This window comes from Macrobrachium rosenbergii, chromosome 4 (assembly GCF_040412425.1).
Source record: "Macrobrachium rosenbergii isolate ZJJX-2024 chromosome 4, ASM4041242v1, whole genome shotgun sequence".
Classification (NCBI taxonomy): domain Eukaryota; kingdom Metazoa; phylum Arthropoda; class Malacostraca; order Decapoda; family Palaemonidae; genus Macrobrachium; species Macrobrachium rosenbergii.
This window is the reverse complement of record NC_089744.1, coordinates 44,915,468-44,943,393: the sequence shown is the minus strand read 5'-3', so window position 1 is coordinate 44,943,393 and position 27,926 is coordinate 44,915,468. Positions and strand designations below refer to the sequence as shown.

The window sequence follows — 27,926 nt, the reverse complement described above, 5'->3', positions numbered from 1 at the left end:
TATGTGTCAACTGCGACACACCCATGTTTTCATCCAGAACAAGAAATCTATTTCCCTTCTTTGCTTCTACAATGCAAAAAGGACCTTCAAATTTAGGACCCAGCTTATAGTTCAACTGATTCCTGACATTTATCTTCACATAAACCCTATCTCCAACAGCCACTTTAACTCTATCTGGCTTTGCGTTGCTCCTATCTACCATGTCTCGCGTTTTCATTTCAAGATTCTTAGCAAGGCGCACATCTCTCTTTCGCGGTACCTATTTAAGAGGTGCTAAAGAAACGAGCAGGATAAGGTTACTGCTGATTTATTGGTGACCCAGGCGGTTTATATAGTGGCGGACTGACGTCACGCTAAGGAATACAGTGAGAACAAGGTTGACCTGAGGTCAATAACAATTAACAATAAATACAATGAACAAATACACTTTGAGTTACACAAATGGACAGTAACTGAGTTGAATACAGTCTGATACCTGAAAAAGAGGAATACATAATATACAAGTTGGAGACAGGTAAATATTTACATTAAATAATTCAAATGATTGGGTCTGACTGGATCTACGTGACCCGACAACCTAGGAGCGGCGAATCCAGGAGAGGCAAAGAAAACGGGTCATCACCACAGAAAACCTGCTCAGCAGAGACTTTATAAATACTCCCCCCCCCCAAGACGTGGGTAACATCTGATTAATCGGCGTATCTGCTGGGGCTCTGAAGGGTGCTGCAGCTACGTGAAGACAGCGGGGGAATGTTCTGTGCGTGGGAGTGGCTGGCTGCGGGTGTGGGCGGATAATTCCGGGGGCGGCTGCGTGTCCGCTTTCTGCGGGGAGCCGGCTGCGGCGACGACTGTTCAGGCGGAGGGTGCGGTGTGGTGACGTCTGTGTCCTCCTCCAGGAGGGCGGGCTTGATGCGGTCTCCCGACACCCAGTCGTTCTTTCCGTGAAGGGCAAGCAGGAACACCTTGTTATTCCTTTGCAGCATGCGGAAGGGCCCCCTGTAGGGCCTGGTCAGTGGAGGGCGGATGGCGTCATCCCTGACGAAGACGTGGGTGGTGGACAAGCCGGGCAGCATGAAGGCGACTGACTTGCCGGTATATGTCCGCTTACAGGGGGCGAATTTGCCGACTATGTCACGAAGCCTCTGGACAGATGGATTGTGGCGGTCCTCTGTGACTAGTTCGCCGGGGACTACGAGGGGCTCGCCATAGATTTTCTCAGCTGTGGACGGGTCGCCTTTGGCCCTGGGGGCAGTTCTCAGCCCGAGGAGGACCCACGGCAGCTGGTATTTCCAATCCTCAGCGGTGCAGCGGGCCATGAGGGATGCCTTCAGGGACCTGTGGAAACACTTGACCAAGCCGTTGGCTGCGGGGTTGTAGGCGGTGGTGGTGTGATGAGCTGTCCCCAGCAGGTGTGCCAGGGCAGACCACAACTCGGTTGTTATGTGGTCAGTTGTTATGTGGTCAGGGACGCCGAAACAGCTAATCCAGCTGGAGAGTAGGGCCTCAGCGCACGCACTGGCGGTGGCTTCTTGCATGGGCGTGGCTTCAGGCCACCTTGTTGAGCGGTCAACAACCATCAGGAGATATCTGACCCTGCCTGACGGGGGAAGAGGCCCGACAACGTCGATGTGAATATGGCCGAACCGCCACCCCGGTTGTGGAAACTCACCTACTCCGGACTCAGTGTGACGGCCAACTTTGCTGGTTTGGCACTGAAGGCACTGTCTTGCTCAGGTCCTCGCATCCTTCTGCATTCCGTGCCAGACGAACTTCTCTGTCAGCAGCTTGGCCGTCGTCCTGCCGGGGGGATGGGATAGCCCATGGATGACGTCAAATACCTGGCAGCGGCGGGAGGCGGGCCGGTACTGATGTCGCAGAGGAGATTTGGACCCCCAGGGGCGAGGGACATGTCCTTCCACTTCAGGGACATGATGGCGGTGTGGTAGGCTGGAGTCTCCGGGTTGGCAGCCTGCTCCCAGGCGAGGTCCTCGTAGTTGATCCCGAGCTGCACCGCGTTTAGCTCAATTCTGGAGAGGGCGTCTGTCACAGGGTTCTTCCTGCTGGGGAGGTATTTGACTGAGCAGGTGAACTCTGCAATGGCCGCGAGGTGTCGCTGCTGCCTGGAAGACCATGCGTCCCCTTGCTTGGTGAAGTCGTGGACCAGCGGCTGGTGGTCCGTGTAGATTGTGAAGGGCGTACCCTCCAGGAGGAACTTGAAGTGCTGGACTGCCCGGTATCCTGCGCAAAGTTCCCTGTCGAAGGTGCTGTAGCGGGCCTCTGTGGGGTTGAACTTCTTGCTGAAGAAGGCGATGGGCTGGGGGACGCCGTCAACGATCTGCTCCAGGACGGCTCCACATGCGACGCTACTGGCGTCCGTCGTCAGCTGGAGGGGAGCGGTGGGGTCCTGGTGGGCCAAGGCGGTTGCCTCGGCGAGGGCGGCCTTCGTCAGGGAGAAGGCCTGCTGCTGGCTGGGTCCCCACGCTAAGGATTTTGGTTGGCCTCTCAGGGTCTCCGTCAAGGGGGCCATGGTGTGTGCAATCCCGGGGATGAACCTCCTGTAGTAATTCACCATCCCAAGGAACTCCTGGACGGCCCTGACGGAGGTGGGGACAGGTAACCTGGTGACGGCTGCGACCTTTGATGTGAGCGGGCGGACACCATCTGGGGATATCTCGTGGCCTAGGAAGTCAGCTTTCTCGACGCCAAAGGCACACTTGTTGAACCTGACGACAAGGCCATTCTCCTGCAGGCGCTGCAGGACTGCCCAGATGTGCTGCTGGTGCTCTTTGTGGGACCTGGAAAATATAAGGATATCATCCACGTAGCAGACGCAGAACTTCAGGTTCCCCAGGATGCTGTCCATGAGCCACTGGAAGGTTGCCCCCACGTTCCTCAGGCTGAAGGTGGAGAAGGCGAAGACCTAGGACCCGAAAGGCGTGATGATGGCGGTTTTCAGGATATCCTATGGAGCAACTGGTACCTGAAAGTAAGATTTCAAAAGATCCAACTTAGAAAATATTTTGGCCCCGTGGAAGGAGGCCGTGAGATCCTGCATGTTCGGCAGGGGGTAATGTTCAGGTTCCATTGCGAGGTTGAGCCGCCTGTAGTCACTGCAAGGCCTCCAGGAGCCATCTGGTTTCTGCACCAAGTGGAGAGGAGAGGCCCATGGGCTGGGGGCCTTCTTGCATATTCCCATCCGTTCCATTTCAGCGAAGGCGTTCTTGGCCTCCTGAAGGCGCCGAGGGGGAAGCCTCCGGAACCTTGTGTGTGTAGGGGGCCCTTCGTCTTTATGTGGTGGTAGATGCCATGTTTAGCTGGGCCCCGGGTACCTGGCGGAGCTCGGGCCTGAATACGTCGGGGAACTCCTTCAGCAGCTGGGAGTACTGGTGGGGGGCGACGGAGCAGATGGTAGGCGCGCTGGGTCCTGTTGCCAGCGGGAGGGACTGGCAGGAGTCGGTGTTGAGGAGACGCTTGCGACCGATGTCGACTGCCAGCCCGAAGTGGGCAAGGAAATCCGCACCCAGGAGCCGGGTCCTTACGTCCGCAGCAACGAAGTCCCAGGAATACCTCTGGCCAAGGATGGAGATCGACAGGAGCCTGGTGCTGTAGGAGAGGATGGGGGACCCGTTGGCGGCCATCAGGAAGGCAGCCGGGGTCTGGTGCGCGCATGCGGTCCTCCCTGGACAGCGGAAAGATTGATCTAACGGCCCCTGTGTTGACCAACATCATCCTGCCGGAGATGGTGTTGCGGACATAGAAGCCTAATGGCTCTGGGTTCCTGGGTTCTTCTGTTGTCATCCCCCGTTTTTTGGACGGGCGAATGAACACGGGGGTTGGCAGTTCCGGGCGTCCTTGCCGTACCGCTTGTGGTAGTAGCAAGGGCCCGGTGGGTTCCACTTGTGGCGATACGGTGGCCGCCTCCTGGTGATGGCGCTTATCTCCTCCTCTGCAACCTCCTCCTGTTGAATGGCGCTGATGGGGTGTGCGGGCGCTGATGCCCGCTTCACTGCCTTTGCGGAGTCAGTTAGCTGCTGCGCCGTGCGGATCAGGACCTCGAGGGGCATGGTGTAGGGCTTGAGGATTTGAGTGTGGACCTCCGGGAAGAGCTGGCGGAGGAGAAGCTCCCGTGACAGGCTTATCTTGGATTGCTTTCCGCTGCCGTCAGTGTCGGGGAGGGTGAGGAGGTCCTGGATCATGCCCCACGACTCCATGACGCTCTGTTGCTGCTGCGGGTTGATGACAAGGTCAAGGGCAGCGGGCGGCCCTCTCGGCGACCGGCAGGGAGCAAGTCTCGATGAGGGACTTCTTTAGGAGGTGGTAGGTGAGGGGGCGTGTGGCGGACACCCACAGGATGAGTTTCTTGTAGATCTCCTCCGGCAGGGCGTTAAGTGTGTCAGCTTGCAGTACCTCGTCCTTGAGTTCCACCAGCCTGAACTGACCCTCGACCCTGTACAGCCACGCTGGCGGGTTCCCCTGAGTGAAAGGCGGCAACTTTATGGCGAGGGCGGCTTTTGCTTGTCCTGCCGGGCAGGGCAGTGTGCGGGGCGCGGGCAGCGGTGTGGAGGAGCGCGGGTGATATGTGCGGGAGGTAAACATCTGAATCCACAAGGTTAGCGGTTAACTGAATGAGAAAGGGGATGTCCGCGTCCAGGCTCACTCTAGCCCTCTTAATTGGAGTGGGATACTCGCGCCAGTACGCGCTTGGAAGCGTGCCGTGTGAGTCTGCTAATGATGCTGGTGATTTGCCACCGAGAGTCAGCACGCCCAAACGCTGGTTACAGCGCCGTAATGAGTCCGCTAGGGGCGTGGGTAGTTCCTGGAGCCAAGACTGAGTCGCCATGTGAGTCTGCTAATAGCTCCAGGAACCACTCCAGGGTCACCACTTTATGAGGTGCTACAGAAACAAGCAGGATAAGGTTACTGCTGATTTATTGGTGACCCAGGCGGTTTATATAGTCGTGGACTGACGTCACGCTGAGGAATACAATGAGAACAAGGGTGACCTGAGGTCAATAACAATTAAAAATAAATACAATGAACAAATACACTTTGAGTTACACAAATGGACAGTAACTGAGTTGAATACAGTCTGATACCTGAGAAAGAGGAATACATAATATACAAGTTGGAGACAGGTAAATACTTACATAAAATAATTCAAATGATTGGGTCTGACTGGATCTACGTGACCCAACAACCTAGGAGCGGCGAATCCAGGAGAGGCAAAGAAAACGGGTCGTCACCACAGGAAATCCACTCAGCGGAGACTTTACACCTACAAGCGACTTGATCATATCGTCACCTGTTGGAATGGGCAACAAATCGAATGCACCCCGCGCCGGGTAACCAAACAGCTCTTCATTGGGAGACATTCCAGTGATATCGCTTCACATAGTGTTGATACTATGTTGGACCTGTGGAAGATACCGATCCAATTTGGATCATTACCTCCCAGTCATCCAAAGAGCTTCACTGACCTTCCTGTTTGCTCATTCACACAGGCCATTCGCTTCTGGTCTGTATGGGATGATAGTGACTTTCTTAATACCCATTACATCCGCAAGACATTGCAAAGTCCTATTTACGAACTCTCTACTATTATCTCTAATGAGAACCTCCGGGACCCCTTACCAGCAGATATACCCATTACAGAATGCGATTGCCACTTCTTCCCCTGTTTTATGCTTTAACGGAAAATCTCTACGAACCTAGTTGACTCATCAACAACCACCAACAGGTGCCTATGGCAATAACTGGATTCACAGAAATTACTCAAGATGCCCATATGGACTCTTTCTGTGGATCTTGTAGGAATCGGGAATGAACCCAGTTTACAAGGAACGACCCATGGCTTATATGCATTACAAACTGGACGACTTCTTACAGAGTCTTCTACCGAACTAAGCATATTCTTCCAAAAGAATTGCCCCAGTACATTTTGATACGTTTTCTCAATCCCCAAGTGTGGACTGCCAGACCTACTAAACTCATAGGAATGACTATTTGTGTTGTATCACCCTTATCTTCACTATTTCTCAGTCTGTATCTAATCTTCCTAACCAACAAATTACCCTCAAATTCAAGCCCTGCAAAAGGCAGCTTTAACCCTTCTTAACTAATTCCCCTCTAAGAAATGCCTTTGCATCTCAGAATTTCATCTTCATCTTGCTTCTCTTCTACTAAACTAATATCTCAGTCTATGCTATCTCCCAATACGTAACATACATGAGTACCTTGCTGGTCAGAAAAACTCCTACTAAGAGCGTCTGCTACTACATTCTGCCTACCCTCTGTATACTTAATTTTAGCATCAAAATCCCTGATTGTCAAGTACCACCGGGCTCTTTTTGGGGAAAGATCCAGCAGTGGGTTATGATCCATCAGAACCTCTACTTGATTGCCCATCAACAACATTTTGAAGTGCACTGAACTAGACACTACGGCAAGAGCCTCTTTGTCTACTATTGACCATAACCGTTCATTACTACCTTGTGTCTTAAACTTCATACTGTAAAATGCAATCAGATGGAGTCTTCCATCGAATTTCTGTATTAGGCATGCCCCTATACCATCAGAACTAGCATCTGTTACCAGTATGAAAGGATGTTCCAAATCAGGAAACTTCAACACTGGGGGATTCATCAAGGCATCCTTAATCTTTTGAAAAGCTACTTGCTGTCCATCTCCCCATACAAACTGCACAGCATCCCTCAGAACACCTGTCAAGGGAGATGCCAGAACCCAAAAACCTTTCACAAATCTGCAGAAAAATCCGGCCATCCCTAAAAAGGACCGAACCTGCTTCTTAGTCTTGGGAGTGGCAAACTCTACAATTGCCTTAGCTTTAGCATCTTTTGCTCTAACACCCTCTTTACAAATGACATGACCCAAATATACTATCTGCCTCTTGAGAAAATTACACTTGGGTAACTTTATCTTCAAACCCACAAATCTAAGTCTTCTAAAAACTTCCCTAAGAACTTCTAAATGTTCTTCTACTGAATCAGTGGCAACTAGGATATTGTCCATGTAGATAGAGACTTTTTTTCCCTAACAAGCCTTGCAAAACTGTATTCATTAGCTTAGTAAATGTCATCGGAGACTGTTAAACCAAACAGCATTCGTGTGAGCTTATAATGCCCCTTTGGCAAAGAGAAGGCCGTGTACTTTCGACTCTCCTCACTAAGCGATACCTGCAGATACCCTTGCATTAGATCAGTTGAGGAGTAAATCCTCTTCCCCCCTATCTCCACAAATAAATCTGGCAGACATGCCACAGGGTAGTGATCAGGAATGGTTTTCTCATTCAGCTTCCTAAAATCTACACAAACCCTGACTGAACTAGGCACTGCTAACAACCGAAAATTAAAGGGCGACAAACTGGGCCTAACAATGCCCTCTTCCTCCCACTTATTAACCTCTTGCTCTACCTGTTCCTTAATCTTAGAAGGAATCCTGTGTGAAGGAACAAAAATAGGCTTAGTGTTTTCTTCCAAGTAAACCCTGTGTTCGAACACAGTTGTTAATCCTAACTTATCCCCTTTGATGTAACTTTGTCTGCAAACTCAGTCAGAACATCTTCTACACCCCCAGCATATTCTTTATAATCAGTATTGGCTAACTGATCCCTAAAAACTTGCCTTCTAGCTTGTAAATCTGCCTCTGAAAAAGAACAAAAATCCCCGACAACATTCACTGAAATATCTTCATTGACCCAGTCAACAAAATCGATTGCAAAAGTACCCTTCTGGTAATTGCGAACTGAATCATTGCAGTTTAGCAATTCCACCCAAGTGTCCCCCGAACTCATTACTTTATTTATAGAACCCGTACACAAAACCCCCTTCAGCTTCTTGCTACATTCATCCACACACATTTGTCTGGATTTATGCACTCCTTTCACTTGCACTTTCACCATCGCCACCATACCCGGACCAAGCACCACATCATCCATCAAAACCCCCTTATAGCACCTCTCATCCCCCAACACATGTTCAGGATTCAGCCCGAGATCCGCATGTACACCCGATCCATCGTCATCCACTACACTCATATCCGTTCCCTCATATGGCACAAATACCCCAGGCACTCCCACAGTTATACCAGAAACCTCTGTATGAATCGATATCTTTCGTCTCCGACACGCGGGATAACCCAGTAATAACACATTCCCCAAAGCACTCCCCCGTATAACTAGAAATGGTTCTGTCAAAGATCTACCCCAGAGAGATAAATCTGCATCTACATATCCCAAAATCTGTAACCTATTTGCTTGAACATCGCAAACAACTTCCTTAGTTGGTCTCAAAGAGCAATCGGGAAACATCGACCTGAACAACTCGAAATTCATGAGATTAATAGATGCGCCTGTATCTATGAAGACCCTTACATTTATACCATGTACGGACCCAGTTACAACTGGCTTCGACCTTAAGGGTTCTCCCAGAAGTCTTATATCCCAAGAGACACCCATATAGTTTTCCTTTACAACTGATCGGTCTGTAGACAATGTCTGCCGATCACAAGATCCCATAAAAAAATTCGTGTGAGGAACTCCCGTATCTGAGCTACCAAAATTCTGAAATGCAGGCCTATTATTATACTGTCCCCGAGACGGGCAAGACCGCCAAGGATGACCATAACTCTTACAACAGCCACAATACTTCACCCAGCAAAATCTCTTAATGTGTCCCTGCATATTACAATTAAAGCAATGACTCTGTGGGATCCTAGAACTCAAGCCACCCATCAATCTTTGGCTATTCCAACTTCCAACAAAATTCTTCGGACCGCAGACTGGATCTCCACATCCTACACAGCCATAGGCTGATCTAAGGAATCTCTGATCACTATTTCCTCTCCCCATTTTTGCTACTTTCTTCTTCGTAAATAAATCCGTTAACTTATTCTTGGCTAATCACAAATGCAAAAAATTCCCGTGAAAGTGCACCCTTTACAGAGAAAACCCAAGAAAACAAAACAATTTCCCCTTAAAATAATTCCCATACAACACGAAAACTAGAACGTTAAATCCCTTTATTCTAACAATTAATTCCCAAAACTCAAAAGAAGGTACTAATCAAATCCACCATTAAATCCACAGTTAATTAAACCAACAATCAAATCTCAAATTAACCAAACCCACAGTTAAATCCAAAGTTAAATTCAAAAATTAATTAAACCCTTAATGAAATTCAAAATTAAGTAGGCCCAAAATTAAATTCACAATTAAGTAAACTCATAAGCAGATTCACAATTAATTAAACCCATCATTAAATAAACCCCAAAAAATTAAATTCACAATTAACTAACCCTCGCAGTTAAATCCAAAGTCCCATGGAAAAAAATAGAAAATTGCTGACTGAGCACACAGCTGATTTGCCCTTAGTAGATCAAAGTGACCCCGCTTCTTCAAGACCAAACCACAAACAGGAAAAATGGGAGTCTGCTCTTACTCCTGAAAAAAAAGAGACTCGAGCGCAAGAGAGAGAGAGAAAAGAATTCGTCCCTCCCCCTCAGTGCAACACCTCACTCCCCTTAACCTCATCCAAGGTCCCTGATGCAACAGAACAGAAAGTACGCTGAGCGCACCACCTTTGTAGTCGCTAGGCAGAGATTGCTGAATCAACTCGAGCAACCCTAACCACTTTACATACACTCACATATGCACCCCAAAACAACACGTGTACGTGTGTAACTATAAGAATAAGAGAAACAAAAAAGTTAAAAAAAAAAATACCAAGAAATGTATAAACACTTGCGTAAAAAATGTTTGCACACGTTACAGTAATTCACAAATGTCAAATGAAATACTACCCAATTATCAAAGTTCCCAGAAACAATATAACAGTAAAATATTCCCCTTATTAAACCTTAAACGCCAGTGCAAACAGCTGCTTGCTATATATATAAAAAAATCAAATTTCAAATGCACGAAGCACGAAACCCCGCCCTGACTAATGACGGAGCTGACACGTCACAGAAGGAATGACGTCATTGCAGGCCGCCTACAATGCAAGTGCATTGCATACAGACATGGCTGAGAGGCAAGACACTCCACCCAAACTAGTGACGTCACTGATACGTCACTCAGGCGATGCCGTTACCACAGCCACCTCTCCAAAAAATAAATCAGTTGCAGGTGTAGTGAAACGTCCAATTTAACATTAAAATAACAATAAAAAGAAGATGGTAGCACCTACAGTACATACATCCCTGCTTAGCAGCGCGTGAATTCTCTCGCCAAAGAAAGAGAGGGAGAGGGATAACAAGAATAATACATTCTCACGCATATTTTCACGTGTTTTAACACACAAGCAGTCAATATACCGAAATTACTTCACATTATACACATTAATATATCCCTCAACACTCCCCAATACTGTATGAATTAACGCCCTATTAATCCCAACTTGTGGCTTGAGACACCTATTAACACACACACAGAGTCACCTCGAGAAAAAGACTGACTCGCAACATCTCAGTTGACTACAGCTCCCCACTGTGAATCGCTGACCACAACAAAATCCTATTCTGAGATACCAATACTAAAATTTAACAAGGTATGTCTCTTCAGAAGAGTATCCCTAACTAACTAATTAACTAACTAACTCAAACACCGCTGCCAACCACTGTTAACCACCTGGTTCAAAGGGCAGTCTTTATATTGAAGATTCTGTTTTAAGAACAGAATTTTAGCATCTCACCTTTCTTGGAATGTTACTGGTAGTCATGAAACTAGCAAGCAAAATGTGTCATTCAAGAGCTTCATTGTCACTTGTCCTATTGAAACTACATAAGTTCCTGCGGGAATACAAACACTACACCTTTAATCTATGGATTATCCTTTAGCACATGTGCTAAAAGTGTACCGACTAACAAGAAGGATACTCAGGTGGAGATAGGGGAGAGGGAATTTCCAGTCTCACCAACCAATGCTACTTATTGCCCTTCTGGATGAGCTAGAGTTGACTTGTGTCTCTCTTGTTGTCTCTTGTTACTCGTGCTCAGTGAGTACCCATTGTGCTTTGTGTCTATCCATTGTGCTTTGTGTGTTTTGGATGCCTTTATTTTGCTTTTCAGTGCTGATTTGTGTTTTAGGGAGTATACCCTGTGTGTCTATGGGAATTATGCTGTTTCCTTTGTTGTGTGCTGTCCTTTGTAGGCCCATTGTTCCTATGATGGATAAGCAGGAACTTTGCTGATGTTAGGGCCCCCTTGCCAGCCCCATCACAAACTCCCAGCTCATGTATGTAGTAAAGAAACATTGTCACTCACTCTACATTGTGCTCCCCCTTGTGACCATTGTCAAACTCGTCAGCTTCCCCTACCACAAGATCCCAGAAGAGGAAGAAGACAAAAACTTACTGGAGAGAGAGAAGATATTTACCTTACTGTCACTCATCTCTCAACAGAAGGAGCAGAACCAGTTAGTCCCCCTCCAATGACCAGCAGTACAGGTGGAGACAATCCATGTTCTTGCCACTCAGATAGAGCCGTGCCCATTCCTCTCCTCCTAGGACTTTCCTGTTTTCTCACAGGGACTCAATGCTCAGTGCTGTAGAGGTGCTCCTGTTCCACCCACTGTTCCAGGCAAGGACACTCCTTGAGAGAAAGTGGCTTCCCCACATCTTTCATAAGTACAGAAGTAGACAGGATCGCCACTATCCCTCCCACTGTTATGGCCTCTGGACCATGGACAGAGTGACTTGCGAGTTTTTCCCGAGTACTTGACAATGAGATATCCCTGCTTTCAATAGTCACAGTCTAATTGTAGATTGAGGCTGGCCAGAGGTCTAGAGATAGATCCTCCTTTTGTATGAAACTGTTGTCTCTCTACCAGGGAATGCTGGACTGGGATGCACCATCCTCAAGGTGCTACCCATCCATTACACTTCCTCCTATGAGTGGTACATGAGCAGGAGCAAGATTGGGAGCATGAATCTATGGCTTCCCCACCTAGTTCAAGGCTCTGTGCTTCGGGCCAGCAACATCCCCGGTGTATATCAGGGTCCTCACCCGGATCTTGACTTAGTCATTCATTACCTGGATGACTGGCTCATCCTCTGCCAGAGTCTGAGGAATCGTGTTGTGGTTTTATCTCATAGGAAAAGTGATAAGTTAATTGAGTGGTATGGAGCAAGAGCAGTGCTTCATTTTAACAATCTTGGGAGTAAATTAAACTCACTTCTTAACCAAAAGATTTATTTAGTGCTAGTTGTATTTACAAAGTTTACAATCAACACAAGTTAACTCTGAATTTCTGTGGACAATACTTCACTAAATTAACCTGCCTAACCAGTAGCTAGCTAACCTAAGAATACAGTCACCTATTTCCTTACATGGCATCATGTTTACCCTAAACTAAAGGTAATTTCCTTATAATAAGAAAAGCCAAGACACTCAGTAAAGTTGTCTTATCTCCCAACCTGCAAGATCATACTATAAACTTATCAGGAGAAATTTGTTTACAACAATCTTATGACAATACCAAGTCAGTCCTATTTCACAGGGACTTATGTCTAATCAAGCCAGGCATAAAACTGCTGCATCCTGTAAAGCACCTTAACCCTTAAACGCCGAGCCTCTATTTACAAAAGTGTCTGCCGTATGCCAGTGGGGTTTGGGAGCCCCGAAGCGGAAAGAAATTTTTTTTCAAAAAATCACAGCATGCTTAGTTTTTAAGATTAAGAGTTCATTTTTGGCTCCTTTTTTTCTCATTGCCTGAAGTTTAGTATGCAACCATCAGAAATGAAAACAAAATATTATCATATATAAATATCAGAATATATGACAGTGCGGAAAAAAAATTTCATATATAATTGTATACAAATCGTGCTGTGAGCAAAATGGTTAAAGCTGATGAACTATTTTTTTTTTTTTTTTCATTGTATTGTACACTAAATTGCAATGATTTTGGTATATAACAAATTGTAAAACGATCAAAGCAACAGGAAAATATTATCACAAAATGATGCATGAGTTAGTAATGCACCGATGTAAAAAAAAAAAATTTTCTCAAACATTCACCATAAATCAAAATATTGTGCTAGAGACTTCCCGTTTGTTGCAAAATGAAGGCAAATGATTGAATATTACTAGAATGTAAGAGTTTTAGCTTACAATTGCATTTTTCTACCATTTTGGTCGAGTCAAAGTTGACCGAAGGTTGAAATTTTGGCACTTGTCATGATTTATATGAAAATATTTCAAAACTGATACAAGCTACAACCATGAGTTATTTTTTGTTGTATTTTACATAAATTGTGCACATTTTCATATATAAAACTTTATGTAACGGCTATTAGAATAACGGTGCAAAAATTATGATAAAGTGACTAAAGAAATTCTGAGATTTTCAGCAGAGATAGCGGTGCGCGGAGGTAAGGAAAAAGTGTTTTTAAAAAATTCACCATAAATCAAAATATTGTGCTAGAGACTTCTCGTTTGTTGCAAAATGAAGGTAAATGATTGAATATTACTAGAATGTAAGAGTTTTAGCTTACAATTGAATTTTTCGACCATTTCGGTCGATTCAAAGTTGACCGAAGGTTTAAATTTTGGCACTTACTGTGATTTATATGAAAATATTTCAAAGCTGATAAAAGCTACAACCATGAATTATTTTTTGTTGTATTCTACATAAAATTGCACACATTTTCATATATAAAACTTTATGTAAAGGCTAATATAAAACGGTGCAAAAAGTATGACAAAGTGACTAAAGAATTTCTGAGATTTTCAGCATAGTTAGTTTGCGCGGACATAAGGAAAAAGTTTTTTTTTTAAATTCGCCATAAATCGAAATATTGTGGTAGAGACTTCCCGTTTGTTGCAAAATGAAGGTAAATGATTGAATATTACTAAAATGTAAGAGTTTTAGCTTACAATTGCATTTTTCGACCATTTCGGTCGAGTCAGAGTTGACCAAAGGTTGAAATTTTGGCACTTACTGTGATTTATATGAAAATATTTCATAATTGATAAAAGCTACAACCATGAATTATTTTTTGTTGTATTTAACATAAATTGCACACATTTTCATACATAAAACATTATGTAACAGCTAATATAAAATGGTGCAAAAATTACGACAAAGTGACTAAAGAATTTCTGAGATTGTAAGAGCCTGACGCCGTCTCTTCCAAACACGTGTGTTCGTGTGTGTTCGTCGTCCATCGGAGTGGTGAGACATTTGGCGTCTTCACAAACAGAAACATACACACAGTTTGATACAGAAGATTCGTTGGAACATTATGAGTACATGATTAGAATGCTTGCATGGCAATGCAAGTAGTGGTGATTGTACATACATCAAGACAACAATGGTTAGGGAGAAACAGACTGAAATATTGAATGGTTGAAATCGCATTCCTTTAGAGAAGGAAAATGAGATGCTCTTGTTGTCTTGTCCACTCCGATGGACAATGAACACACGTGTTTGGAAGAGACGGCATCGGGCTCTTACAAGATTTTCAGCAGTTAGCGAGGACGTAAGGAAAAAGTTTTTTCAAAAATTCACCATAAATCGAAATATTGTGCTAGAGACTTCCCGTTTGTTGCAAAATGAAGGCAAATGATTGAATATTACTAGAATGTAAGAGTTTTAGCTTACAATTGAATTTGTCGACCATTTTGGTTGAGTCAAAGTTGACCGAAGGTTGAAATTTTGGCACTTGTCATGATTTATATGAAAATATTTCAAAACTGATACAAGCTACAACCATGAGTTATTTTTTGTTGTATTTTACATAAATTGTGCACATTTTCATATATAAAACTTTATGTAAGGGCTAATATAAAACGGTTTGCAAAAATTACGACAAAGTGACTAAAGAAACTCTGAGATTTTCAGCAGAGTTAATATTATGTTAGAGACTTCCCGTTTGGTAAGGAAAAAATGTTTTTTTAAAATGTAAGAGTTTTAAAAATTCACCATAAATCGAAATATTGTGCTAGAGACTTCTCGTTTGTTGCAAAATGAAGGTAAATGATTGAATATTACTAGAATGTAAGAGCTTTAGCTTACAATTGCATTTTTACCATTTCGGTCAAATGCTTGCATGGCAGTCAAAGTTGACCGAAGGTTTAAATTTTGGCACTTGTTGTGATTTATATGAAAATATGTCAAAATTTATAAAAGCTACAACCATGAGTTATTTTTTGTTGTATTCTACATGAAATTGTGCACATTTTCATATATGAAACTTTGTGTAACGACTAATAGAAAACAGTGCAAAAATTATGATAAAATGACTAAAGAATTTCTTAGATTTTCAGCAGAGTTAGCTCGGACATAAGGAAAAAGTTTTTTTCAAAAATACAAAGAATTTCGTAAATCAAAATATTGTGCTAGAAATATTGACTTTTCGTTTGTTGCAAAATGAAGGTAAATGATTGAATATTACTAGAATGTAAGAGTTTTACCTTTTGGTTGACAATTGCATTTTTTGACCATTTTTATATGAAAATATGGTCAAGTCAAAGTTGACATTTTCATATAAAACTTTATGTAAAGGGTAATATAAAACGAAGGTTGAAATTTTGGCACTTATCGTGATTTATATGAAAATATGTCAAAATTGATAAAAGCTACAACCATGAGTTATTTTTTGTTGTATTCTACATAAAATTGTGCACATTTTCATATATAAAACTTTATGTAAAGGGTAATATAAAACGGGGGGGGGGGGGCTGTTAGATCTCATACAAAAACTTTTTTCAGGAAAGTCTCCCTAAGCTTGCCCTTTCAGGAATTGCTCCTCTTCTGAGATGCATTCCACAAAGTCTGGGTGAGCCTATCCAAGAGGAGAGTTTGCTTCTGAGTTGTGGACCCTGGACCTGCAAAAAATTGAACATTAATGAACTGGAAATGACAGCAGTGTGGCTGGTACTGCAGACATTTTAATGTTATCTTCAAGGCCACTCAGTAGTCCCGAGTAACCACACCATTGTGGTTTCTTCCTCACTGTTTACCATCCAGATGCACAATTGGGCATAGATGCGCATGGTCAAGCTGAAGGCCAGGTACATCCCTGGCAAAAAGAACGGTCAGTCTGTTCATCACCAGGCTAAACCAAAAGTTTCCAGTCTTCTACTCCCCAGTGGGCAGCATTGCAAGAAGCATTGCAAGATCCATGGGACAATATAGACATGTATGTCTTTCCCCAGGTCCATCTCCACCGGGTAGTCAACAAGGTATTCATCATCCCCGGACTTCTGATGACACTTTGTGGCTCCTCACTGTCCACAAGCTAAGTGGTATGGGGACCTTCTGTCTCACATAGTAGACATCCTGAGAGTCCTTCATTTGACCCACTCTTATCTTGTAACCACACATCTAGAGGTTCCATTGAGTAGTGCAATCAATGCAACTTTACAGGTGGAGGTTATTCCAACTCCTGTGAGAGGACTTTTCTCACATAACCTTGAAGGAAATGTCTTGTTCTCTGCACCTCTCCTCTGTGAATTTATACCAAGGAAAATGGGTATTTTCAGTGATTTGTGTCGTAGAAGAGGTTACTCTCCAACCAATACCTCTCTTCAATGGGTTGTGGACTTTCCGGTGATCCTTCTTCAAGATGGGCCTTTCAGTGTCCGTCATTATGGCTTGGGCAGCTCTTACAAGTTTTTCACGTATGAGGTGTGGCCCTGTCAGCCTCTTTAGAAATCTCCATGCTTACGAGGCGTTTCAAACAATCCACCCCTTCTTGGGAGTTAGACTCCCAAATGGGACCTAGCCTTTGTTCTGTAAAGCCTGAGAGTCTCCCCATATGAACCCCTGCCCTGATCCTCAGATGGTTCTTACCTGAAAGACAGTCTGCTTGCTAGCCTTTGCCTCAGCTAAGTAAACTACATGTATTGTCATATCTTGACCAACACCCATAAAGGAGGGGCTCGCTCTCCTGCACCTCTGTTCAAGAGTTCGTAGCTAAAATGCAAAATCCCTTGGTTCCATACCCAAGGTTTGAGAGTTTCTCTATTCCCTACCTCTAGGATTTTGTAGCTAAAATGCAAAATCCCTCGGTTCCATACCCAAGGTTTGAGAGTTTCTCTATTCCCTACCTCTAGGATTTTGTTGGTGAAGACCTGAATGAGATGCACTCATGCCTGGTTTTGTACCTGAGATATTACTTAGAAAGGATGAGAACTCTTGAGCCAAAGTGTAAGCACCTTTTTGTGAGCATGAAGGTTATCCATTTGGCTGCATGAAGTTATCTCCAAGGCTTTTGAGTCCCCTGAAGCAGCTGTGGGCCCTCCCACATGCTTAAGAGCTTATGACATCAAGGACGTAGGACCTTCTATCGACTTTCGGAAGAACTTCTTGGTCCAACAGGTACTGTAATGAGGGCAGCAATATGGTGATGCCAGACTACCTTCACCTCATTGTACTTGAGGGATATTGCCCACAAGCCCTTAGATACTGTCTTCCTTGGACCTTTGGTGGTAGCTAAACAGGTACTGGGACCACTACTGGGTATCACATACATCATTAGAGTGCTTTGGCCATAATGTTCATTTCGTGTTTGAGAGTGTAATGGGTGTTTCCTCACCCCCTCCAACCCAAGAACATTCTCACCAGAGGCACACACTGGACCCAATTGAGTACAGTTAAGTGCACTATGACCTGTTCTACTAGTACTGTATAGAATGTGACCCGTGGGTCATCCCCTGCCGGGGGAGGGGGCGATATTCCCGAATTCTCCAAGATTTGTTCCGATGGAGTTCCTGCCTGCGAGTTGTGGAACGTGGTTATATGGTGTTGCAACTCCCCATGGAGCAGTGCCCATGGTAGTTAGTTCATAGTTGTTCCATTCTAACCATGGGCAGGTACTAAAGCCACCTAAGAAATGAGTTTCCATATTACAGTACTATGGTAGGCATATTGTTTGTATCCCTGTAAGAATAAATGCCAGATTTTTAAAACAGTTTTTATTTTTCCTAGGTATACAAACGGGAGCCATTCATTGTTGGAGGTAAACCACCCTGTCCACCCGACTTTGTTTCTTTGGTTTTTTCACATCAATTATGCAGCCGGAAGTACATTGGGTAGCATCGGTTGGTGAGATTGGGCATCCTCTGTCCCCCATCCCCACCTAGTTTATCTCCTTGTTAGTACACAACCAGTCCAGCGCATGTGGCAAAGGATACTCTGTAGCTGAAAGGCTCCAGTTCATATACCTAGGAAAGATACAAAGTACTTGAAATTAGGGCATATTTATGCTAAAGTAACTATCATCAGACTCAAGACATCCTAAGCTGTTGTACTGTTATCACAGTGCTGTTGCACTTAATGTACATTCAGCTACCCTGTTGTTTAGTTTTTTATGGATTTTATTTTTTTGCACAGTGCAGTACATGTGGCATACAGTTATATAACTTGGTAGTTGAATTGTACTTGTACTGTTTACCCTAGAACAACGACTGAAAAACATAAGTTATGTGGTAAGACTTCTTACAATAAAACTCGAATAACTGTGTCTTATTATATTCATTTTTCTCATGTACATCTTCAGTGCAGTACTGTAAGAGAATAATTTTAACTCTTAGCTAATTGGACATCAAAGTGTGCTTGCTTGAAGTTAGTGTTTCTCATGTGATTAGCGATACTGAGGAGAAATTACACCACCTAAATGCCAAGAAATTATGCCATTCATAGCAGTTCATCCCAGACTAATATTTTATGCCTAACTTTACCATTGTAACATGAATGCTAGTTTATTTTAAAACAACTTACTGGTTTGGTTTCAAACTTCTTTCATGCATGAACACAGCCTGTCTAGTCTAGTCCATTTAGCATTTAAGGTTGTCAGAATCTCCAACTTCGTGGCCAAGGGAACATTTTACCTTGGCTTAGTAGGAAGTAGTTCTGCCAGGGCTTGAGTGAACATCCACACCTAAAACATGAACCCCAGTAGAGCACAGAGAACACTTACAAAAGCAAAAGCTTCCATAGCACACTGTAGAGCAAAAGTCATTGATGACAGTTGAGAGAACAAGCTGCAGAACTGATGCTGATTCAGTGTACACATTTCTTTCCACCCATATCTTGCATACTTCAGTACCCATACTCTTACTATGCCCCTTCTTCATCAGTAAACCAATGGGTGCATGATGCTCTCATGGAGTCATTCAGCATACAGTACATACATTGCTCAGCTAGCTTGCCTGGCTGAGCAGTGGTATTTCTTTACCATCACATTCAAACTGTGTGAGCTTTTGCCATTTAGCACAGTGAAGTTCATACTGAGAAAGATGCGGTCAGAGGTGAAGGATATACAGTGTGTAGGGAAAGTGCAAATTATCAAGAGATTAGTGTACATTGTAGAGAATTAATGGTATTGTTGAATTTTTAATTTTACTGGTAGTATCAATGATGTACCAGCATGTTATTTGCTAACTGTGATTTTTCTTTTTAGCTGAAAGTAAAGAATAAAAAAATTCAGCAAGAAGAAAAGAAAATAGAAAAGCTTGAAAAATCCATGACTGATTCAAAAGTGAATATTGATAGATTACAAGAAAAAAATAAAGAGTTGGAAGAGGAGTGCCTGAATTTGACAAAGAAGATAAATTATTTTGAAGAAATTCAGCGTAAAAATCATGACAGTTTCAGTGCAGAAATTAAAGCTTTAGAAGAAGAATTACAAGGAGAAAAATGCAGTAGAGAGAATCTTGAACAGGAACTGAAGAGCAAGAAACTGGAATTTGTATCATTTCAAAACAACACTAATGAAAAGATGCAAAAAATGAATGAAGATATGCAGAAATTGTTAAGATGCCATCAGGTGAGTTCAAATTTTTTAATTGGTTTATATTGTATAAGGTTGACTATAGATCTGCAGTAATATTAAACATTACAATTTTATTCCTTGCTTCCTCTCTCGTCCTTATTTCCATCATTCATTCCATTTACGCCCAGGTACTTATAGTGATCAGCTACTCATTGCTTCCATCATCCATTTTACCTTTCATTGCTCCATCTTGATTTTCAGTTATCCTAGTGACCTTACTTGAATTCATATCTACTTTCAACTTTTTCATCTCACAAAAAGTCACTTTTTTGTCTGTGTTGTGATATACTCTGCTTCCATCTCAAAAATTTTAACTCTTCACAAATTAAATGCAGTATCATTTAGTCTCGGCATCATCTACATTAAAGTACAGTACATCTCTAACAGTTCAATCATAAGCTCTTTCTTAACAGTGACTCACCTATCATTTGTCTTGCTTGAAAATTATAAAAGGTCGAGCAACTAATGAAGGATCAAGAACAATGTAAATTTATACATGCACCTCTTGTACATCTCTGATGTTTTTCATTGTCTGCACTTGTACTTTGTTCCAATCTATATCTATAATAATTTCTGAAAAAAAAAATCTTATAAACCAATGTTATGCATGTACCAATGGTGATTCTGTGCAGTTAAAAACATGTTTTATACTATGACCTGGTGTAACATATATTAATTTGTGGCTTATATGTTTTGCTGTTGATAAATCTCTGTTCCTGTCAACTATCTTGCTTAATCATTTTATAATATTTGTTTTACCTTCAATTTGCTTTACTAAAACTATCTGCTACATCCTTAATTTTCCATGTACCTTCCATTTTTCTAAATATCACATGCTCTACTTTCCTTCGATTAGTTGCTCGACCTTATATAATTTTCAAGCAAGACAAATGAATTAACCTTGTTTAAGAATTAATTAAATCTTAGGTTGTTTTCAAGTAATAGTAAATTTTTTTGAGATTGTGGACTTTACTTATAACTTTTGAACTTAGAAGTAAATTGTTGTATTTAAAGTTTTAAAAGCACAGTGTTTCATTTTGACCACCAGTGGATATGGTTATTTATGTATGCACAAGGTAAGTGATAAACATGTTCTGTTCTCTTTCATGTTTTTGAAGTGAATTAGGACCAGGGAAACAATCATAGTTGTTTGATGGAGTGATGCCCTTTCCCCTCTAGTATATTTATTGCTTAATAGTTATTACCTCACTCATAACTTTATAAACTTAGATTGATTTTTTCAAGTGATAAGCAAGTTTTAAGGGATCACTGTTACCTTTAGAGTGTTCAGTCATATTATTGCTATGAGGTTTTAGGTATCTGGCTGAAGTGAGGTAAATTTTTTGGATTTAATAGTTGTGAAATAACCAGGTACTTGATCACTTCATTACAATATATATATATATATATATATATATATATATATATATATATATATATATATATATATATATATGTATGTATATATATATATACATACATATACACACACAGTGCCACCTCAACTTAGCAGATTTCATTACTTGTGGATTCTCTGGAGTCCAATAAAAATAATACAATTATTGTTTACTTAGCAGAAAGTCTGGTAAGTATGATATAGTTATCAGACAGTGGATGAGTACACCTGTAGTCATGAGTGGATAACCCGCTAAGTGTGCTACGGGTATCGGACAGCTAACAAACTAATACATGCACGAGACCAAATCTTTCCTATTTGGGTATATGAACATGGACAGTGAATGAATCCATGCACACAACCAACACTTTCCTGTGAAGGTGAACAGTGAATGAACAAATGAACGAACACACTCACAACTAATGCTTTCCTGGGTACACTTATAAGCATACATGGTGAACAAACATGCACATGACCAATGGTCTTCTGGATATGCCTGTGCGAGTGAATGATGAACAAACACGCACGTGCACATGATGCTTTTGTCTTTGTCTCTGTGAGGGTGGAAGGTGAACAAACACATGCACTCGTGCGGGTATGTACAGGGTATATGCATCCATAAGCATTGCGTAAGGAGAACCTTGTACTTAAATGTGTTTGCTTGCCTTTTGAATACTCTCTCTCTCTCTCTCTCTCTCTCTCTCTCTCTCTCTCTCTCTCTCTCTCTCTCTCTCTCTCTCTCTCTCTCTCTCTCTCACAAAAGACTTATAAAGAAAATCTACATCAATCAACACATTCCAACAAATAAAACGAATAAGGTGAATATATTGATTGATGCAATAGGAAAACGAATGCCTTAAGAATGTAAACTATGTAGTGTGTGGTATAGCATTGTAAATCCACAAAACCTGATTAGGAAATGCTATGCATGCCATGTACCTACTCATCCTACATGTGCAGAAGTACAGCAAAACAAAAATAAGGACACAAGAGTATTTTGCTCAACATGTCTAGTATGGATAGACAAGGTTATTAAATCAAGACTTAATGCACAAATTGTGGAGGATGAAGAAGAGGAAAATGGAAAAGAAGAAAATAAGATTGAAGAGATAGAAAAAAATAATGAAAACAAAGAACAGGATAAGAGTATGGATGCAGAGAAACTCATAGATTCTACATATGAGGCAATACAGCAGCATACATATGAAGAAATAAATTATGACTTTATAAATCAAAATAAAATCCCAAAGAGATTGTACCCGGATCTTCATACTGATGGGAAAGAGCAAGAAAAAAAGAAAAGAAAGACAGTATGCACCCTTTTGAAAAGAGGGAATTGCAGGTTTGGTGAAAGATGTTATTACAAGCATCCCAAGATATGCCACAATTACGAGATCTATGGCAAATGTGCATATCTAGATGTCTATGAGGAGGAATGCAACGATCTACATCCAGAAATATGTAAGAACTGGAGAGAAGAAAATGGATGTAGGTTTAATAAAAAATATAGGTATATACATCCTGTAGCCATGAAAAATCAAAATCAAATTCATATAAAAAATCAAGGTAAAAATGAAGCAAATAAAGAAAGGAACAAAGAACATGTGATAAAGGAAAAAAGCAAGCCAACAACACATTGCGAAATGTCAGCACCACAATATGAGGCATCAGCACCTAGATATAGTGCAAGGAACAAGCAATGTATCTATGATGCTAGGGGATGGTGTAGGTATGGAGATAAATGCAGGTATATGCACAAAATGAATAAATATGAAGATGGAAGATCAAATATAATGGAAAAGTTGGATTTTTTAATGTACGAATTTTTGGAAATGAAGAAAAGAACAACATATCAGAACAGGAAAGAGACAGAAAAATCCTTATTACCCATATTAGATAATGGAGATAACACGCAAACCATCATAGTGATGAATGCACAGGGTTTAGTTTCGAGTAACTCAAAAAGAAAGATAGTTCTTAGAAGAACTAACACAAAATGAGAAAATAGAAATAATGAATATAAGTGAAACCTGGTATTCCCAAGAGACTGGTAATGATGATCAGATAAAGGGTTTCCAAACTTATAGATCAGATAGAAAAAATAGGAATCAAGGGGGAACCGCGATATATGGGAGAGACGCCAATCATGGAAAAATCTGAGAGAAATACAGTAACACAGAATGTGAATTAATAGCGGTAGAATTTGTATCTGAGGAATTAGTGAACATTGTAATATACAGACCCCCTAATACTAAAGAGTTTGACATAATAATTGACAAATTGGATGATATATGTAGAAATCACAAAGACTGGACTATACTCCTATCCGGAGACTTTAATTTTCCTTTCGTAGAATGGAAAGAACGAATAGGAGACTGTGGTTGTATTTATACATATAAAAAAGAGAGTAATAGTAGTGCAGAAGATAGGAGGCAATTTGAGAAGCTATTAGATATGCTACTAGAACATAACATTCAGCAAATAAATCACCTGCCAACAAGAAAGGATAATATTTTAGACCTAGTATTTGTGAACGAGGTGAACTATGTTAAAGAAATAATAGTGTATAATACGAGTATTTCGGACCTTAATGTCATAGAATTAACAGTCCGTTCCAAAGCACATGAAAACAGAGGTAGGCAAGAGACGAAAAAATGGGAAGAATATGGAAAATACAATTTCTATAGTAAGAATATAAATTGGTAAAAAATAAATGAAGAATTAAACAAAGAATGGGAAAACACATTCGTAAGTGATAATATACAGGTAAATACTTATATATTATATGAAATATTAGAGGAAATAGTGGAAAAATATATACCAGAGAAGAAAAGTAAACATCAGTCACGCATACCAGGAGACAGAAGGATCTTGTTCCAGAAAATCAGAAAGTGGAAAAAGGGTCTTGCAAAAGAAAAGAATGAATGGAAGGTGATGGAACTAAAAAGTAAGATAGAAAATGCAGAACAAAAGATTATACAGTCAAAAGAAAATGAAAAAAGGGACCTAGAAGAAAGGACCCTACAAAATATCAAGCAAAACCCCAAAATGTTTTACTCATATGCGAAAAAGATGAATAAGATAAGAGTAGAAAAAGGCCCTCTAAGAATTGAAGGGCTATTAACGAATGAAAAAAAGGAAATATGTAATATATTAGCAGAAAGATATAAGAGTGAATTTACACCTAGAATTGATAATGAAGATAATGATACAGAAATAAGAGGTGAAAATAGTGAATGTTTATCGGACATAGATATTACTGAAGCCAATATTGTGCAGGCCATTAATGAAATTAAAAATGGATCAGCAGCAGGACCAGACGGCGTACCTGCCATTTTGTTAAAGAAAGTGGTACATTCAATCGCAAAGCCGCTCACAATATTATTAAGACAAAGTATAGATACAGGCAAGATTTATGATGAGCATGAATTAGCATATATTACCCTTACTTTCAAAGGTGGATCAAGACTAGAGGCAAGTAATTATGGGCCTGTGAGTCTGACATCTCGTATTATGAAAGTTTATGAAAGGGTAATGAAAAAATGTATAATGAAACATTTAATGAAAAATAGTTTGTTTAATACAGGACAACATGGTTTTGTACCTAGAAAAAGTACACAAACCCAACTGTTAGTCCACCAAGAAAGCATATATAAAAATATGATAAACAAAAAAGATACAGATGTAGTTTACCTAGACTTTGCAAAAGCTTTTGACAAGGTAGACCATAATATATTAGCAAAAAAAATTTGAAAACATAACATTGTGGACAAAGTATGAAGATGGATAAAAGAATCTTTGCAAAACAGAAAACAGAGAGTGATTGCAAACGACGAGAAATCGGATGAAGCTACGGTAATATCCGGTGTGCCACAAGGTATGGTGTTAGCTGTATTGCTGTCTGTGATATGATTGCAGACATAGGCAGTAATGTTAAGGACTCGATAGTGAGAAGTTTCACCGATGACACAAGAATAAGTAGAGAAATTACTTGTGAAGAAGATAGGTACTCGCTACAAAGAGACCTAAACAAAATATATAAATGGACAGAGGTAAATAGGATGGTATTTAACTCTGATAAATTTGAGTCAATGAACTATGGTGATAAAGAAGGAATGCTATATGCATATAAAGGACCTAATAACGAGACCATCACAAATAAGGAAACGGTTAAAGACCTTGGTGTGATGTTGAATAGGAATATGTTATGCAGTGATCAAATAGCAACACTATTGGCAAAATGCAAAGCAAAAATGGGAATGTTGTTCCGGCACTTCAAAACAAGAAAAGCCGAACACATGATTATACTTTATAAAATGTACGTACGTAGTCCATTTGAATATTGCAATATAATATGGTACCCACACTACCAAAAGGATATTGCTCAAATAGAGAGTGTACAAAGGTCATATGCAGCTAGTATAGAAGTTAATAACCTTGACTACTGGGAAAGACTGCAATTCTTAAATTTATATAGTCTGGAAAGAAGAGAATGCTACATGATAATCCAGGCATGGAAACAGATAGAAGGAATTACCAAAAACATCATGGAGCTAAAAATATCAGAAAGAGAAAGCAGAGGTAGATTAATAGTGCCCAAAACTGTACCAGGGAAACTAAGGAAAGCACACAGGACATTAATCCAACACGCACCAGCATTGATAATGCAGCATCTATTCAATGCGCCACCAGCTCATCTGAGGAACATATCAGTAGTGAGCATAGATGTGTTTAAGAATAAGCTCAACAGATATCTAAGATGCATCCCAAACCATCCAAGATTGGAAGATGCAAAATATACCAGAAGACGCATTAGCAATTCTCTGGTAGACATCAGAGGTGCATCACAGTGAGGGACCTGGGGCGTAATTCTTGAAAAGAAACAAAGTTCGTGTTTTTCTATGTTGCATGGGATTTGTATACCGTATTTTACATATACATGTCTTGTATTGTAAGCATAAGTAGGTACAGTTATGGATATGTATATGTATTTAGAAGTATTTATCTTGCTGATATATATCTGAATTCAGTAAAGTAATTCAATATTTTAGATCAACCCAACCATGCACTGCATGCAGTTTCTTAAACTACTTGATTGTGAATATTTAATTGCTAGATGATGGAGAAACATTTTTTGTAGTTGGTTCAATTATTTCATGTGAATTTACACTTTTTATGAAATTGATGTTCTCACCACTTAACACTTTTTGGTTCTCATAGATAATTCGGGCATAAATCAAGTAAGAGTTCTTTATGTATACAACATAAATTATTTATATTTTGTGTATCTCTGCAAGTCTCTCCAGATCTTATTTAATCTTTTCTTGCAGGTTCAGATTGATACACTTGAGCAAGAGAAAGAAAAATTAGAAAAAGAGAAACAAGAAATAGAACAGCAAACTTCACTGAAGCTTAATCTTGTAGAAGCTGAAACAGATGAAAAGATAAAGGTTTGTATCAATTTTGTAGTAGTTTTAGTAACAAAGTTTTCAGTGGTAATGTATTTATATCTACATCCATAAAATGTTCAATGAAGTTTGTGCAATTTTTCCACACCATTATGTTCATCAATTTTGCTATTATCTTTCTGATTCTGTTACTGTACCTTCATTCATATAATCCTAAAAATCTTATTGCTAAGATATTTTCTCCATTCCCAGTTACCTTTTTGGAATTTTACGTCGAACACAGGCACAATAACTGTCCCCAGTATCACTGTGGGATACTGAGTTGAGAAGTTGGTGCAGCATCACCTTCCACCACACTGCTGGGTGATAATTCTGTTGCTAATTAGTACCTTGTGCCCCTCAATGGTTATATGAAGAATTTTCATGGTATTTCATTCAAATACTGATGAGGGGTAACCAAAGACTCTGCTCCCCAGCTCCACTCACCTTCCAAAACAACCCCTTCTCTGAGTGAGTGCCTCTACACAGCCATACTGCCCCTTCTCTCCTATGGTGCCTGGCCATTTGATCTTGGAAACTTCTCGAGGCCTTCCCCCGCCCTTAGATATCTTTTTCAGTTGGTTTAAGTGTAAGTACTGTTATCAACATTTTCCTGAGGCCACACAGCATTGCCAACCATTAGAGAGCAGTTTTTTAAAATTTTTAACCCTTTCATATCTGTATAGTTATCACATCACTGAGGGTACATGAGCCCCGATGTGTCTGGGAGCGCTCGACAGTGCGAAAAAATAATTATTTCGAAAATTCAGCAAAAATAGAAATGTTATGCCAACAACGTTCATTTTGCTGTCCCTTTTTTCTAAATATTTATATTTTATGGTGGAATAGTCAGAATAAGAGTCCCAGCCCTCTAAATACGAAAAAATGTTGTTATTTAACGGAAAAAAATAAAATTCTTTACTTATTTTTATATTTTCGTTTGTAACCCAAAAACTATGAAAGTCAGACGAATTAATTATTTTTTATGAGAAAGCCAATAAAATTCCCTAAATATTGACATATAAAACAATGGAAAATGAATAAGTCCAGTTGGTGAAAAAATTGATAGAAAAGAGGGTGAGAAACAGAGCGCTCTGCCCGGCCTATGGTGAGAATTATCGCTAGAAAAAAATTTTTTTTAAGAGCCCTATCTCGGTTATTTTTCATAGAAATTACTATGTAAATATGCGAAAAAGTAGAGGAAAAATTGAAGAATAAAGGGAAAGTCAAGAAAAATGGCTTTGGTAACGGCAAAAATTTCATTTTGATGTTATAAATTGATCGAAACGAAAA

The 27,926-nt window shown here is 40.8% G+C and overlaps 1 protein-coding gene across 1 annotated transcript in view; it reads left to right on the top strand.

Moving 5' to 3' along the window:
- Window positions 1-27,926, top strand: part of LOC136833711 (synaptonemal complex protein 1-like) — a 378,221-nt gene that overhangs the window by 242,191 nt on the left and 108,104 nt on the right. Inside the window, exons 15-16 of the mRNA XM_067095919.1 lie at window positions 19,419-19,784; window positions 26,517-26,636. Of these exons, the coding sequence (XP_066952020.1) occupies window positions 19,419-19,784; window positions 26,517-26,636 (486 nt within the window). The remainder of the gene's footprint in view (window positions 1-19,418; window positions 19,785-26,516; window positions 26,637-27,926) is intronic.